The following is a 15,378-nucleotide window of genomic DNA, read 5'->3' as shown; positions in this document are numbered from 1 at the left end:
TCCCAGAAACTAACGGAAGGAGAGTTGGTTTCTGAATATGAGCATCAAATTACATTCGGATTTAAAAATTAGTTTTACTCTAACAAATTAAAACTGGTCCTGTCGAACTGCAGAGGGCTACGCAACTATTTAACGCAGCTCAAATCTCTGCAGCTGTAATTAAATAAAAATACAAACTCTTAATTCCAAGGAACAACGCCATTTGCGAATGAACGAATTCCTTGTAAACCTTCCTTAACTGCAACCGGAGACGCGGAGGCTCTTAGTTTTTGCAAACGTTGCTGCTGCCTTAATTTAGGCTTGCACGTTTAAGTAATTTGTTTTTCCTAAAGATTCCAGTGTGTGTGTCTTATTACACACAAGGCGAGTCGGATTCGAATCGATGCAATTTCGCTCGCATTTGCTTGTGTTGCCAGATTTCTCGAGGAAAACGGCAACGGCATTTAATTAAAATCCTATCTTTTAATCCACGAGGCAAACTGGAACTAGAAGCGGTGTTTTAAAAATGCATTACGTATAATTTTACCCAGTTCCACTTACCTGTTTAATTTCGCTATCTTACCGTGAAATTAGTTCCCCCTCTGTCTTTTGTTTATTTTTATTACGTATCTCCTTTTCGGGCTAAAATACGGACGTCTATTCTCCCCCAAATCACTGCTCAGACGATATATTTGTCGTATATTCTTACTGATTAATAAGGATCGGTTTTGTTTCTATTGTTATTTCTTAGCTCCGCTGATTGCGTCTCTTGTTCGCGTAGGGGAAGTAGGAATTTCATTTCTATTGCGAATCACGCAATATGGATGTTTTCTAAATGAAATCCCTCCCTGCAGACGCAGTAAGATATGTATATTTCGATCATAAGATGTCTACATTAGGCCTAGAATTAATTCCGATTCGGAAAGAGATATTTATGTTTCGATTTCTCCGGAATGCCATTTCGTATGGAAAGATTTAGACCAGATTAATTAAATATCGCTGGTGCTTGATACGAACAATACAAAAATGAGATATGAATTTGTCTCAGATGTATGATCTTTCATAAGAATATTATTACGAAATAAGAAAAGAAAAAAAGTATTAGTAATTATTTTTGCTTGTATTTCAGAATTTGTTTTTGAAAATAACAAAAATGAGACAAAATTTGATTTTTCAATCTCTGTTCATTCAGATCTGAGCTAAATTTAGTTTTAAGTAAAAACAATTTTATCACGACAGTTTTTAAACATATTATGATATTATTTAATATTTAAAGGTTAAACTTACTTTTTTAAATAAATGTAGAATAAAACTGCAAATTTTTTTATTTATATTTTATTTATATTATTTATAAAAATATTTACCAATCGGCGGGACAAAAAAAAACAAAAAAAAAACAACCCGAAAAACCTTTTTGTAATATTGACAAACTTGATTACATGCTTTGATGTGGTAATTCAGACATTTACAAATTCATTTATTATTGAAATGAGTTTTATTCTGGTACATTGATTGTATATTTTTCATTGCACAAATAACATTATCAAATAATATTTTCAATATAAAAAGGACCTAAAGAAAAAATTAAGATATTAACCAGAAATTTCCTGGTATGGCGTAGTTTGCTTTCGATTTAAACTTGTTTAGTGTTTTTAACATAATATATTAAATATCTGATTTCTAATTGTGAAAGCTTCTTTGTAAATTCAGAAAGTCTTGAAAGTATTCCATTCTACTATTCTAAGAAAACGCTTTGAGTTTGTATTCAGTAGTTTATGGTCATCTTGATTGCTGGTTCGAATGACTTGAGGGTTGGTTTGGTTTGGTTTAGTTATATTAACGTCCCGTTTGAAGCAACACTAGGGCTATTTTGGGACTGACCTCGTAATTTTGAACCACGGTCAGATGATGAGGACGACACCTGAGCTGGCACCCCCTCTCCACACCACACCACACCAGTGGGAGGACGTTTGGTCATGACGGATTTAACTTGCAACAGACCCCCCATACAAGACGGTTCTTCGGTGGAATCGGGTTTCGAATCTGAAACCCTCCGGTTCCGAAGCCGAGACCTTACCACCAGGCCACCGCGGTCGAATGACTTGAGGGAAGGAGGAGATACTATCCATTGTACAAGTGCATGATTTGCCATTCCCTCCACATATACAGCAGTTAACCTATAAGAAACCTCCGAGTTTCAAGATCGGCATAAGATAACGTATATAGTGGTGTTAATATAATAATAATAATAGATATAATAAATTAATGCTAGTGTAATATAGAGTAAAATTAGGGAAGTATAAATTAATAATATTAGTGTAATAAAGATAATTGAAATATTTGTGAATTTTACAAAATAGTTTATTAAATGCTAAATTCCTTAGTTATTCAAAAAAAAAAAAAAATATCTTCAGGACTAGTTCTGTCGACCGTGAACAAATTGCAATCCTAAGTTATGCTTTCAGCTATAGCGATTTTCACTTTTAAGAAGACAATTCGCGATGTTAATTGGAATGTTAAGATGGAATGTTGTTATTAAGGATTTTCTGTAATTTCAATGTAGTAATCCCAATTGCCAAAATCATACCATGCTTAAAAACCTCGTGAGACTATTGAGCTCATGAACATAAACCACAACAGCTCCAATGCCACCACTGTTAAGCCATTTAGGATACTGCCTTATAAGAGTGGAAGTCACCATCGCTGCAAACATAGCTTTAAACTGCTGTATTGTTACACGTTCGAGAGCCACTGTCAATACTTTTTAATATACCTACGGATTTTTGAATACATCCGAACTATTATAAAATTAGAAGCAGAAATGAGCAATCTACTTGAAATCATATTGAATTCGGTAAAATCCTAGATGGATTCACCTCTTGGCAACTTATTTGAAATCTCGCCAAGTTGACTACTAATTAAATATTTGTTATTATTATTTTTCAATTAAAAAACGATACTTGAAGGCCAGAAATAATAATAAAATAAAATAAATAAATAATAATAAAATAAAATAAATAAATAATAATAAAATAAAATAATAAATAAAATATAATAAAGAATAAAATAAAATAAAAGTAAATAAAAAAATCCGTCTAGGTTGCCAAATTGGCGACGTTATCGCCACTAGTTTGGCGAGAATTCAAAAAGACGCCAAGAGGTGGGCTGTGCTAGGATCTATCCTTGAATTCAAACTGATTTGTCAGATTAAACAAACATACAAAATGTAAAGCAAAAAGTCTCATAAAGTCAGAAACATTTATATTATGGTAAAAGATGAAGAGAGGAGAAAAGAAAGAATGAATGTGACGTACATTGAGATCTACCTGTGCGTATGCACCATAAGCACCGAACTGGTTGAAAATGAAAGGATTGAGGAGGCCTCCCATGTTTCCCGTCATCTGTTGCATCCTCCTCATTTGCCTTTCTTTTTCTGTGTCGGCGAACTTCACGACAAGGCTAGACGATGCCCCCTGCAAGAGAAAAAAGACATACACCATCAATACACATCGAAATCACAAATATAAAAAGGAATTCATGGATATAAACATTCTGGGCATGTTTGGTCAAAAAGCTTGAGGGTTGAAATGAAAGGGATATAATTATCCCCACATATATTTTTAATGAAATTAAGTATATTTTCTATTATTAGTTCAGCTATAAATGTTATTAAAACACCCTACTAATGCCTTTCCGGGGACATTGGGATACATGTATAGACTGAAAACACATGTAATGCAATTTTCAATCAAACTAATGGACAGACTTTTACTGAAATAGCGGTTATTAATTTAGGGTGCTAATCAATGCAATTGTATTGTTTTTTAAAGAAATTAACCAACGAATGCGACCCACAAAGCATTATGGCATCTAATTAGTTTCTGAATGGCACAGTAGATTTAGATTTAAAGGATATAATCTAAATCTTTGAACTGATTAAAATCGTGAAGAAGTTGTTCATAATTAAGATATCTGTTACTTATTTTATAGTATAAATTCTTGGCTAGACCGCGAAGAAAAGACTGATTCATTTTACTTTGATGTTTAGAAGTCTTAGTTCAATAAATTTTAATTACTGATGCTTCTTTTTCAGATATAAAGACATTTTTGGGAACTCATTTTTATTCGAAATTTTTTGTGACGACCACGAAATTGGAAAATGAATAATGAAATGAGACATCAGTAAATGAATAGGAGAAAGAAACTTAATTAAAAATGTCTACCCGCCAATTTAGGAGATGGCTCTAATCTCACTTACTCTTGCATATCTTTGATAAAGCAACTAATTATCACAAAGAATATTTTAAATTCTGAGATCAACGAACAATTAAGACATCAGGTAATTACTACCAACAACAACACATCCGCACAACTGCCGCAATGCGAACATACTGAGTTTTCAACGCGGCTTCAAATCTAAAAGTCATAAAAAAAAAACTGCACTTTTCAGATATGTCCGAAAAAGGAATAGACATAATTACTGGCAGTCTAAATTAGTTAATTTCACACATATGCGCGCGCAAGGCAAGAACCGTGACTCCTTAACACGAAACCTGGCCGTCACGTCCGACTTCTTCTAAAAGCACTTCGGAAAAATCTTCCTTAAAAGTAGATCAGGAGAGAAAATAATTATTAACTAGCTGTACTTGCTGCTGCCGATGCACTTAACACTTAAACAAAACTAATTAAAAACCAGAAGCTCTTAATTTAGATACTAAACAAGTCCTTTTAGATTAGATGAAGAAAGATGTAAAGTAATTCAGGAGTGCTTTTTTTTTTAAAGAACTTTCTTCTTTCAGCCAATTTTAGCGTTGCATTTTCTCGCAACTAAGCCTGAATGGCATTCGAAATAGCACCAAGGAGATTGGATTAAATGAGGACAAAGTGAAGTGAAGATGGAAGACCCCCTCTGAGAGTTCCATCGGAGCTCATTATTTTTGGGAGAAAAGTTTGGACTTTTTTTCTTTTTAGGGAAATAGTAGTGGAAGGGGATGGAGCGCAATCTTGTGTGTCAGGTCCTGTAGTCAAGAATAGTGTTCTTTTAAATTATTGTAAGTGGGGATTCTACTACCGGAGCACACCAAATTCGAATAGAATAGAAAGGAAAGAAGTGTTCGTTAAAAGAGACTGTAAAAAAATATCGAATTGCAAGAACTAGCTTCCAGAACATTTTTGTTGATATATTGTTCATCTCTAGTTTCAAAATTGTTACACTAAAGTATTTGTCATTTAAGAACTTAATATGACTAAAATTTATCATTTTCCCAACCATGTGCATGGTTATTCATGGTTATTTAAATATAAAGACATGAATTCAAAATTACATAATTTAGTTAATTAATTTATTAAAGATTGATGTCTAAAAATTTTGATAAAATAAGTAAACATATTTTTTAAACAATATGAATACCAGTAACGTCTATGATAACTTGTAATTTTGTTAATTTATAAATTTATAACGCTTGATGTCGATAGGTTAAGAGAAACGACTAAAAAACACCATTTACTTAAATAATTTAAATGCCTATGACATACACTAGAGGATACAAATATTTAGGGAGTCAACATTTTTAAATAGCAAATTACAAATATGCGAAACTTTTGAAAGTTCTGTAATAATTAAATGAACAAATTGTAATAAGATTCTCTAAGGAATAGGCTGTCTGTTAAACAAATGAGCATTCGTTGGTTGAATGAGATCTGCTGCTAAATAAGGATAATGAAGGTTACATCACAAGGGAGCTTTTGCCTTATTTCAGACAAAAATTCACCAATTTAATTTTGAGTGTATTGATTAAACTTTATTCAAACTTGTGATCAAATCTTTTTTGTATTCAGTAACTTGAATAATCTTGTGTCTGGATTAAAGAATGAAAGTGGATTAAAGAATATATTTTAAATCTAGACAAATTAGATTAAATAAAATTTGTATTATAAAAAAGTATTTAGAGTTCCATATATTTTTACTGGCTAATAAATAATCAGAAAGATATTTGAGATGAAAGTGTATAAAATTTTTTGAATGTATTTTATTTCTTAGCTAAAATTCCATTGACTGATTTTAAAAAAATAGCTATATTCTACTCATGTTTTTACATACAATTCATAATCGCACTTCGCATTTATATTAAAAAAAGGGCAAAGGAAAACTTAAAAGAAGGTAAGTGTGTGTGAAGATAATGAACTTTGTAATTACTGCTATTTATTCATCATGAAGGGCAATCTGGAAAACTAAAAGGAAGAACTTGAACAGTTTTCCTTTTTTTCGCAAAGTTGGTCTATTTTTTATCGCTTTAAGAATATTTTGGAATTAAAGATTTAATATCACATAAATATAATTTAGAAAAAAAAAGATACGGAAGCATAGAACTTAAGTGAAATAAAATGGCTACTCATTGCAGATAAAGATACAGCCTCCAATAAAGTATTGATACTTCTCGGTTGTAAAACCGAACAAAAAGCGCCAAGAAAAAATTCCGCCAATTTGGCGATTTCAATCGTCAAACTATATAGCAAGTGATTCGCACGTTCAGATTTTTTCATAATAAATAATAATGCACTTAATAATAATTATATACAGATAAAGATTTGTTATTAATAAGAAAGAACAAGAGATAGGAAAAAAAAAGAACTTACTGAATCTCATTTTGCATTTTAAAAATTTCGTATTAATATAATTAAGTATGAGCTACAATTATTGTTCGGGGAATATATTAAATCTGTTTTCGATTTCTCTCCAAAAAGTTATTAACTAGTAGCAGTTTTCATTTGGATTCAATTCTGATTTCTTCGCATCCTCATAGTCAAGTGGTTTAACATCGGGAAATGCTGAATCAATGAATTCGGTCTATCTTTGCCATTCCAAAGTTCAGATGTTTCATCAAGGAAATTATGCACACTAAGGATAAGATATTCCCCATCTAGTTGAAAAAACATTTGATTGCATTTATATGTCACTGACAAATGTGCTGTTTAAGGGAATTCCTGTTTGTAAATTTGCATTTCGAATAGATTAACTAGAACTGCATATAAACATCTCAAGGTCGGAAACAATTTCGATAGGACTTAAGTCTTATGGATGGCTTCTCACTAAGGTTGACGAAATCATGTCAATCGTAGAAAATTGCGATGAAAAATCTGATATCTTGAATGACTTCAGGAAATTAATATAAAGGCTTTTTAGAGTCTCAATAATAATAATAATAAAAAAAAATTACAATATTACATTTGGCGAGAAATCGCCCAGAAATAATTGAACTTCGGCGACAGAATATAAATTTTTTTAAACATTCCTATTTTCTTCATTGTCGTTGAGCCTACTTTCATCTCTTGAACTTGAAAGAAATCAGAGGTTGGAATTTATAGCAACAATAGCTGTTATCCCTTAATTACAAATGTTGAGAGCAAGTAATTTCATCAACAAACACAAAAGCACATGCAAAAAACTTGTAGTTGTAGCCAGTTAACTGTTCCAGAACAGTTTCGCTGATGCGATTCAATACATATTCGGGCTTCTAAAGTTCAAATGAGGATGTAAATAAAGCAGAGAATTCATGCAACACGGAGTGAGGATTAGGTAAAAGAGGCCCATAGAGGCAGCTACAGAATGTACAGCCTCTACGCATTTCTTTGATGCAAAGTATGCAAAACTATTCTCACCCTCTTTTATTTCATTATTGCGTTGGTGGAGGTTTATTAAAGACACATCTAAATGGCTTTAGAATTGTTTACGGAGATTTCATTTTGCTTAACCACATCACTGTTTCACTGCATGCGGCCATTTTGTTTGCAAACAAACAAGATTACCTGTTGCCGTTCGCAAAAATGAGAATAAATAAAATTTCTCAACTTGAAGATTATGTCGATTCAAACCATTTTCTCATATTTTGTAAAATCGGGTTCCAGTTTGATTTTGCTATCCTGCTGTGTAATTTATGAATTATATATTTCGATTGATGCTCAAAATAATTTAATACACATGAAAATATTTTTATCTCTACTGCAATAAAAATAAATGTATGTATTGACATTCTAACGAATGAATAAAAATGAATGTGTAATGTCATTAACCTTGAGATTTAAACTGGGTATATATATATTTTTGGGAATGAGAATACGCACCGCTAGTGATAAGTTTGAAATATTAATTAGAATTTTAATTAATTAAAAATTATATGAAATTTGGAATTTTTTTGTGATAAATTCTAAAAATATTGCAAATCAAAAATGATTTTTATATAATTTTAAAATTCAGACAATTAGTTTTTCAACAATATTATTTTTTTGTTTTCTATTTTTAATCTAATTAAAAATATTTTAAGCGCATTTTACAATATATTAATATATTTCATTAAGAAGTAAATTTCAACGATGCTAATATTTCATCAGATCTTTTTTTCCATTATTGAGGATCAGGATATGAAATTTCGTCTTATTTTTTTCTATGTTGTATGAATTTCAATATAAAGCAAGCATTTAATTTTTTTTGAAATTTGTTGTAATTACAACCAAGATTTAATTTCAGAATAAAGCAATGGTGAAAATGTTTTAAGATTTAACTTTTAAACACTGTTGCTCTTTCCTCTTCAATAATGAAACGTATAAAATTATCGACAAAAAATTAGCTAAATTCATGGCACAATGAACAGAATGGTGTAAAGTTCCTAAAATAGTACCAGTTTTATATTTATAAAAATTTGAAATTAAATATTTTACAGAGGAAACTATTCAAATCAAGTTACACAAAACATTTTATAGAAATTTTTGCCAAAAAAATAATCCTGGAGAACCAATTCGTGCATAAGGCAGCTAGTGTGTGAATAAAGGAAAAACAGTATTTTTATGTCTGTATTGAATTTGCAGTGACGAATAGCTCCTCCTATTTTCCCTTTTTTTTGGCTGCTCCCTTTAGTTGCATTTTCTACTCATTTCATTTAAAAAGTCTCACGATGAAAAAAAAACCTTTCATTTATCTTAACAGTTTGCATATTTCCTATTACGTCCCCAATTATAAATAAATTATTTTGAATAACTTGTTTTTCTCAGAAAAAAAAATTTAACCCTTTGCACTCGGAAAAGTAATTCGATGCATATTATTCACCTAATACAAACTTACTTATTACTAAGAAAAAAAAATATATAGAATTGTTTTAAGTTGAATTCTCCCGTTTAATTAATTTGTATCTTCTTATTACTCTGCAGGTATTTTTAACAATAAAAATAAAATAAATAAATAAAACTTCATAATGATGCATCGCTTTGAATGGTGAGTGAGAGACACCTTACGAGTGCGAAGGGTTAATCTTGAAATACAATCTTAGATAACTTATCTTTCATAAATTTTCATAATTGAGGAATAGAAGGTGAAAACTATCATTTTAGGGCTAGTAAAATGAAGGAAACAGCATCCATCATTGAATTCGAGAAGTTTGATTTAATAGAAGTTAAACAACACCTTAAAAAATATTGTTTATAGTTCTTTTTTCTCTTGGGCAAAGAGTTGCCATTGAAATACAGTGCTAAAAGTACTGAAAGACTTGAGTCTATTTTTTTTTTATGTTTCGCCCGGGTGCGTTCGAATGTGACAACTTTGAGTGAGACTTAGCACGTCAAGTAATAAATACCTGCAAGTTCAAAGATAACGCTTGGACCGCGTGGGGAAAGAAATGCTTTTCTTTCTCCCATTTTTCTTGACAGAGTGTCCCACCTCTGAAAGAAAACGCGCATTTCTGTTTCCTCTCGGCTAAAACAAAAACAGGCGAGGAAAAAAAAATTTTGAAAGAAGAAGGAAAAAAAAAACCGGTCACTAAATTTTTCTGTCGGAAATAAGTTTTCATAACTTCTTCCGTCTGTGATGATAATCGCAGGCATGTTTTCTTCAATATTCTCTAAAACTTTTGATTTCATTTCACTGCAGTTTTTTTTTTGTTTTATATATTTATATATTCTTTCTTTCTTTCTTCTTGTGGAACCGGTTACAGTTTGAGTGTTTCGCAAAAAAAAGATGACAGGAAATTGGGTTCGAGATCCTTTTTCTTTCCAGAGAGAAAAAGAGAACTGAATCGAAAAGGGGGGTGGTGCTGCCAAAAAGGTGGAAGGAAAAAGAGAACTTTTTTACTTCTCTTTCATTTCGCAGAGTCGAAAACATTGTTCCCGGTTGAGTAAGTCGCCACCTTTGAAAAATGAATTTAATCTCATACCTATTTCTTTTTTGGGGGTGGCATCCGGTTTCCAGTCGTTTGCTTTTTCACCGAATGACTGGCCGTGCGGCAGTTCGTTAGCCGAGGGAACCACTTACAGAAGAAAGAAGAATAGGAGATCGTTTGGGACCCGGGCACATCGAATCAATCTCGGAAAATGATATTTCATAACGAAAAAAGAATTGGTTTAAAATTATAAAGGAATTTTGGAATGATGCAATTCCGAACGTTGTGTTAAGAAAAAACTCGACTTCTTCTATCAGTAAGGAACATCAGTGAGCTTTGATGAAGTCGAAGGAACAATATAAGATATTATTAGACAGAAAGTAGATTTTTCCCCTTGTTTCTGTCTGTTGCCATGGTTACTAAAAGTTCTAGAGTTTTGTTGAGTAAAACGCTAAAGAGGTAACTTCTATTGCACTTGTTTTAAAGTTACAAGAGAGTAATTCTTAAGGGAATTTGTAATTTTCTTTTTTTATCTTTAATGATATGTTTCAAAATCTTTAAAAAAACCCAAATTAATGATATATTAATGGTATAACAATCTGATTTCTGAATCACGTATTTTACATTTTATGCAATCGCAATTTATAAATATTATCAAGCTTATAAATATTCTCATATTAATAATAGTAGGAGTTGAAAATTATCTTTCAGCTCCTAAAGTTTAAACAATTGCAACTACTGGTAATCTTTCAATATTAAGGTTAATGGTAATTCGCCTAAATTCATACATCTTTACATTTTTTATCACAAAAAAGTTATGGAAAGATAAGAATTTCCAGTTCTCCATTATTTTTATCTTTCTAAGCCGAATAACCCATTTACGAACTCAGCCGAGCTTTTCACTCTTTCAACAATATATCAATTTCTAGCTTAAAAATGATTCCAGTTATGTTTTTTTGCAAAATAATATGGGCAAACAGAGGAATAAAACACAAGCTATCAATAGAATCGAAAATACTGAAAAAAAAAGTAAAGTAATGCTTAAACTAAAGTTTAGACAAATGAAGAATTTAAATGAAAGTGCTATTAAAATTGAATTATTTTTGATTGGAGTTTATTTTTGCTAGTGGGTCAGTGTTTAAATTTCAGTGAAACATATTTTAGGCAAAATCTGCCTTTTTTTATATCATCCTTATTATTTTATTTTTATTATCATGAGAGAACATGATGTTGTTTTCGTTACGGGGTTTTGAATAATTGAAGGCAACGAATAACCGAAGCTCGAAATCGCGTTGGCAATGAATAAAGCATAAATGACAATATTCATCCTCATCTGCTTCACCTGCTTTTACCAGTATTGCATTTTTTTTTGGTTATGCATTTTACCACAATATCTCAACTAGAAGCATAGAATATGTGCATCAAGATCGAATTATATGTACATACGTGTATGTATATTTGAATAATTTCTATGTCGAATATGCCCAATTGAATTTCGAAGCCTTTCTTCTGGGTTTGTCGAAATATTTCGACACGCAGCTGTTCATAATAAATAGAATAATTTTTCTCAATAAAAAAAAGAGCTTTTTTTTCTCTACTAAATATTAGCCAAGGATTGAAATAAATGATCAATTGATGGGTTAAATCAGATTAAATAGATCTTGTTAGATGATGCTTCACATATAGTTATAGTTTGAACCATGTGTGGATGCATCTGAAGCGTTTTTTCTGGATAAAAGCAGCTTATTTACTAGCATATAACTTAGAGCCCCTTTCATTAATTAAATTCTGAGTAATGTGTTGCTGATTCAAATTGGGCAGTATTGGCATGATTGTAAGTTCTCGTTTCGGGGACACTTGCATCGAAACCCAAATTCCATCGAAGTCCACGTTAGTGTCTGGTGCTTGTCGGAACAGATTCCTACAGTTCGGCTACTCTCCAGTCTTCGAGAGGAGTGTTGACTTAGGTATCTTCCTCATCATGTAACTTTTGTTCAGAATTATAAATTTCGCCTAAAACATTCCTTGAGTTTTTTTTAAGAAATGGGACATAAATATAACTAAGCAAACGAATTTAAATTGGATAAATCACTGCAGCATAAAAATGTTTTAGTTATTCCTAATACTCCAAAATGAAGATCGAGGTTTTAATGCTATATACTATTAATTGAATCAGACTGACATTGATGAAAGATGCAGGAAAGGAAAAGCAAACTTTTCAATGCGAATATTATTCGACATAAATCAAGGAAGTAGGTCAGTTCTTCCTATACAAAGTACTACAATATATAATCCAGCAAAATCTGTAACAAATGGTGGAGTGAAGATCTTCCCATTATTCATTCTGCGGGATCATCGGATGCGGAAATTCCAACTTCTGTTTGGCTTCAAATTACTCAGATATTTGGTGATTGTTTAGTTGTCTATATATGTAAACTATATCTAATATATGTAAGGCTTAATATATGTATATCTAATATAAGTAAGCTATTAAAATATGTTTTTACTTCACATTTAAACTATGAAATTTCCTGAACTTTTCAACAGGATAACCGACGGAATTGACGAACCGTCAGCATTCGATAATCTGCATCCATTATTTGCAATCCGCATTGCAGGCGATGTCCTGGTTTCTAATATTTTTCAGGTCCATTAATACCTATGACCTGTTTTCAAAAATAGACACTGTAAGGATCCCTCCCCTCCCGAAAAACAAACAAACAAACTTGAGAGCTTACAAGAAAATTTGGATTTTCTGCTTAAGAACTTGACTAACAGCACGTTAAATGAGATGATATCGTATATGTTGAGAAAAAATGTCGTCTAAAGAAAGTTTCTGTAGCGAGAGAGCTTTTCACAGAACAATGAAATACGGTCAATATCGCTAATCCTATTTCAAACATAGAAAAGAGAAGAAGCCTTATATAATTTGAAATATCCGCAATCGGGTTTTTACATTTGACCACTGCTATTCGATAATAAGTAAGAAGAGGGAATTTTTTTGCCACGCACATCATCTATTTAGAAATACAAAGGCCTAAATTGGGTAACTTATCTGTATTTACATAAAGATTACGTTCAGTAAAAATTAATTATGAGTTTTTAAACGGCATGTGTTATTTAAATTTTGTATATTGAATCGCAGTAAATGTCAATGATCTGAGATCTGCAGTTTTTATTACTTTATATTTATATGGATTCGTTATGTTCTCATTTCACATATCATTTGGAGTTTATTACTAATATTTGCTTTCAGTATTTTTTAATTTTGTACTCTGTATTGCATTTTGTTTTCTATTGGTGTATCACTTCTGGGCGTCCCGGGTTCGAATCCCGGTTCGGGCATGGTTGTTCTTCATCTGTGTTCTATCTGTGAGGTGTGTGAATATGCCCCCCTGTAAAAAGGGGTTGTGCAAGCGAATGTGTGTGTTTCATCTTTATATGAGCTAGAAGTCAGACTTTTTCCCTCGGGTGCTCGGGGTCTTTACCCTCGGAAGCTACTGAACCCCCTTTCCGTAGTAACGCGGACACGACATCATCATCATCATTGGTGTATCACTACTTGTTTTAAATCCATTTTAGTGATTAATTTTGATTTAAGAATTCATGAACCTTATATTTAGAGAAATTCCCACTGCAAGGAAGCAAAAGTTATCATAAGGAAATTGAACGATAAAAAGCGAGACGAAGCCAAGAAGCATTAAATCAGATATGGGATATTGTTAACATGGTATAAGGAAATTGAACGATAAAAAGCGAGACGAAGCCAAGAAGCATTAAATCAGATATGGGATATTGTTAACATGGTATAAGGAAATTGAACGATAAAAAGCGAGACGAAGCCAAGAAGCATTAAATCAGATATGGGATATTGTTAACATGGTAACTTTCAAATCTTCAAGTAAAACAATAAAATATTATGATAGAAACTGTTTTACTCTTGGATGTGGAATCAATGAACTACTAGCGGAAACAATGATAAGATACTTTATAAATCCTCAAAGAAGAAAAACATATCTTTCATCCAAATTTTCTGTGGACTAAGTGTGAGACCCTCTCTCATATTTAGTTTTTACTTCAGGCGTGTTTTTCGTCCGTTCTTTTTCCTTTACAAAGACATGCAATGATTTTCTCATATTTCAGTTCATAATAACATCTATAAATGTTGTTATTAATCGTGGGATCAGGATCAGACTAATTATGGAATTCATGCTGAACTGTAATTATGTATTCTTATTTTACTTATTACGAAATATAATAATGATTTTTACTTTCTCGTACGCAAAGTATAGAGGAAGTATTATACGTTAAAAAATATGTACTCGATATTAGGACGAATCCCCACGTTTCAGCTCTCTTTTAGTTCAAAAATTCCCTTTTTGGCATTATGATTCTCTGTCTGCAACATAACGACTAAACATCATGTTTGTAACGCAGCAGCTAAAAAACGAAATGACTTAAACATATGAAATTTGCCATGTGATTTTGTAACTAAAATTGCAATTGTCAAATAAAGTGTCGATTGGTCAGTAAAAAAGGCATTCAAAATATGTATTCTCACACTAGATTCCATAGAAATACTAGATTTAAGCCAAAGATCCATTTTTTCTAATAATTATCTATCAATGCTATGCAAAGTATCTCGGATTGACCCATTGTTTATATGCGGGGAGAAGAGGATAGAAAAATTTTATTGGAGAATATGTGAGAAAGTTTCGAGAGACCACTTCTACTGGTTATTCTAGAGTTAACATTTTCACTTGGAAGATTGAGATAATAGTTTGAGTACATAATTTTATTGCAGTTTTTAATTTTTTTCTAAAGTAAACTATTAAGATTATTACGATTTATCCGGAGTGTTTTCTAAAAATATTCAACGCATCTACTCCTTCATTTGGTATGCAATATGTGCATAAGTTCCAAAATTTAATTAAAGTTTATTTAATTTATGTTAATAATTAGCCCTGAAAAGTCCACGAAATTTTATTTTAAATTGTTATGCAAAAACAAATTGTCTATAAAAATTGAATTATGATTATTTTAAACACTCAAGAAATTCATATTGAATTCTATGAATATTTAGTAGTATCACTGTTTTTGTTTTCGAACTCATTAAATTTTGTCACGCATTGTCCATTGTTTTTATGAATATTATTTCTCATTAATAGTGCAGAATATTAATTTGAATGAATAATTAACAGCCTCATTTACAGTTAGATGAAAAAGTATAAAACCTTATTGAGAACTAAATTTA

At 31.3% G+C, this 15,378-nt stretch overlaps 1 protein-coding gene across 6 annotated transcripts in view; it reads right to left on the bottom strand.

The window, feature by feature from the left end:
- LOC129963348 (CUGBP Elav-like family member 4) overlaps window positions 1–15,378 on the bottom strand; it is a 542,668-nt gene that overhangs the window by 105,244 nt on the left and 422,046 nt on the right. For all 6 annotated transcript variants that reach the window (XM_056077669.1, XM_056077671.1, XM_056077674.1 and 3 more), the window contains one exon: window positions 3,294–3,452. In XM_056077669.1, the coding sequence (XP_055933644.1) occupies window positions 3,294–3,452 (159 nt within the window). The remainder of the gene's footprint in view (window positions 1–3,293; window positions 3,453–15,378) is intronic.

The sequence above is a fragment of the Argiope bruennichi genome, chromosome 3 (genome assembly GCF_947563725.1).
Source record: "Argiope bruennichi chromosome 3, qqArgBrue1.1, whole genome shotgun sequence".
Classification (NCBI taxonomy): Eukaryota; Metazoa; Arthropoda; class Arachnida; order Araneae; family Araneidae; genus Argiope; species Argiope bruennichi.
Note: the sequence above shows the minus strand (reverse complement) of the source record. Positions and strands in the feature narration are given on the sequence as shown.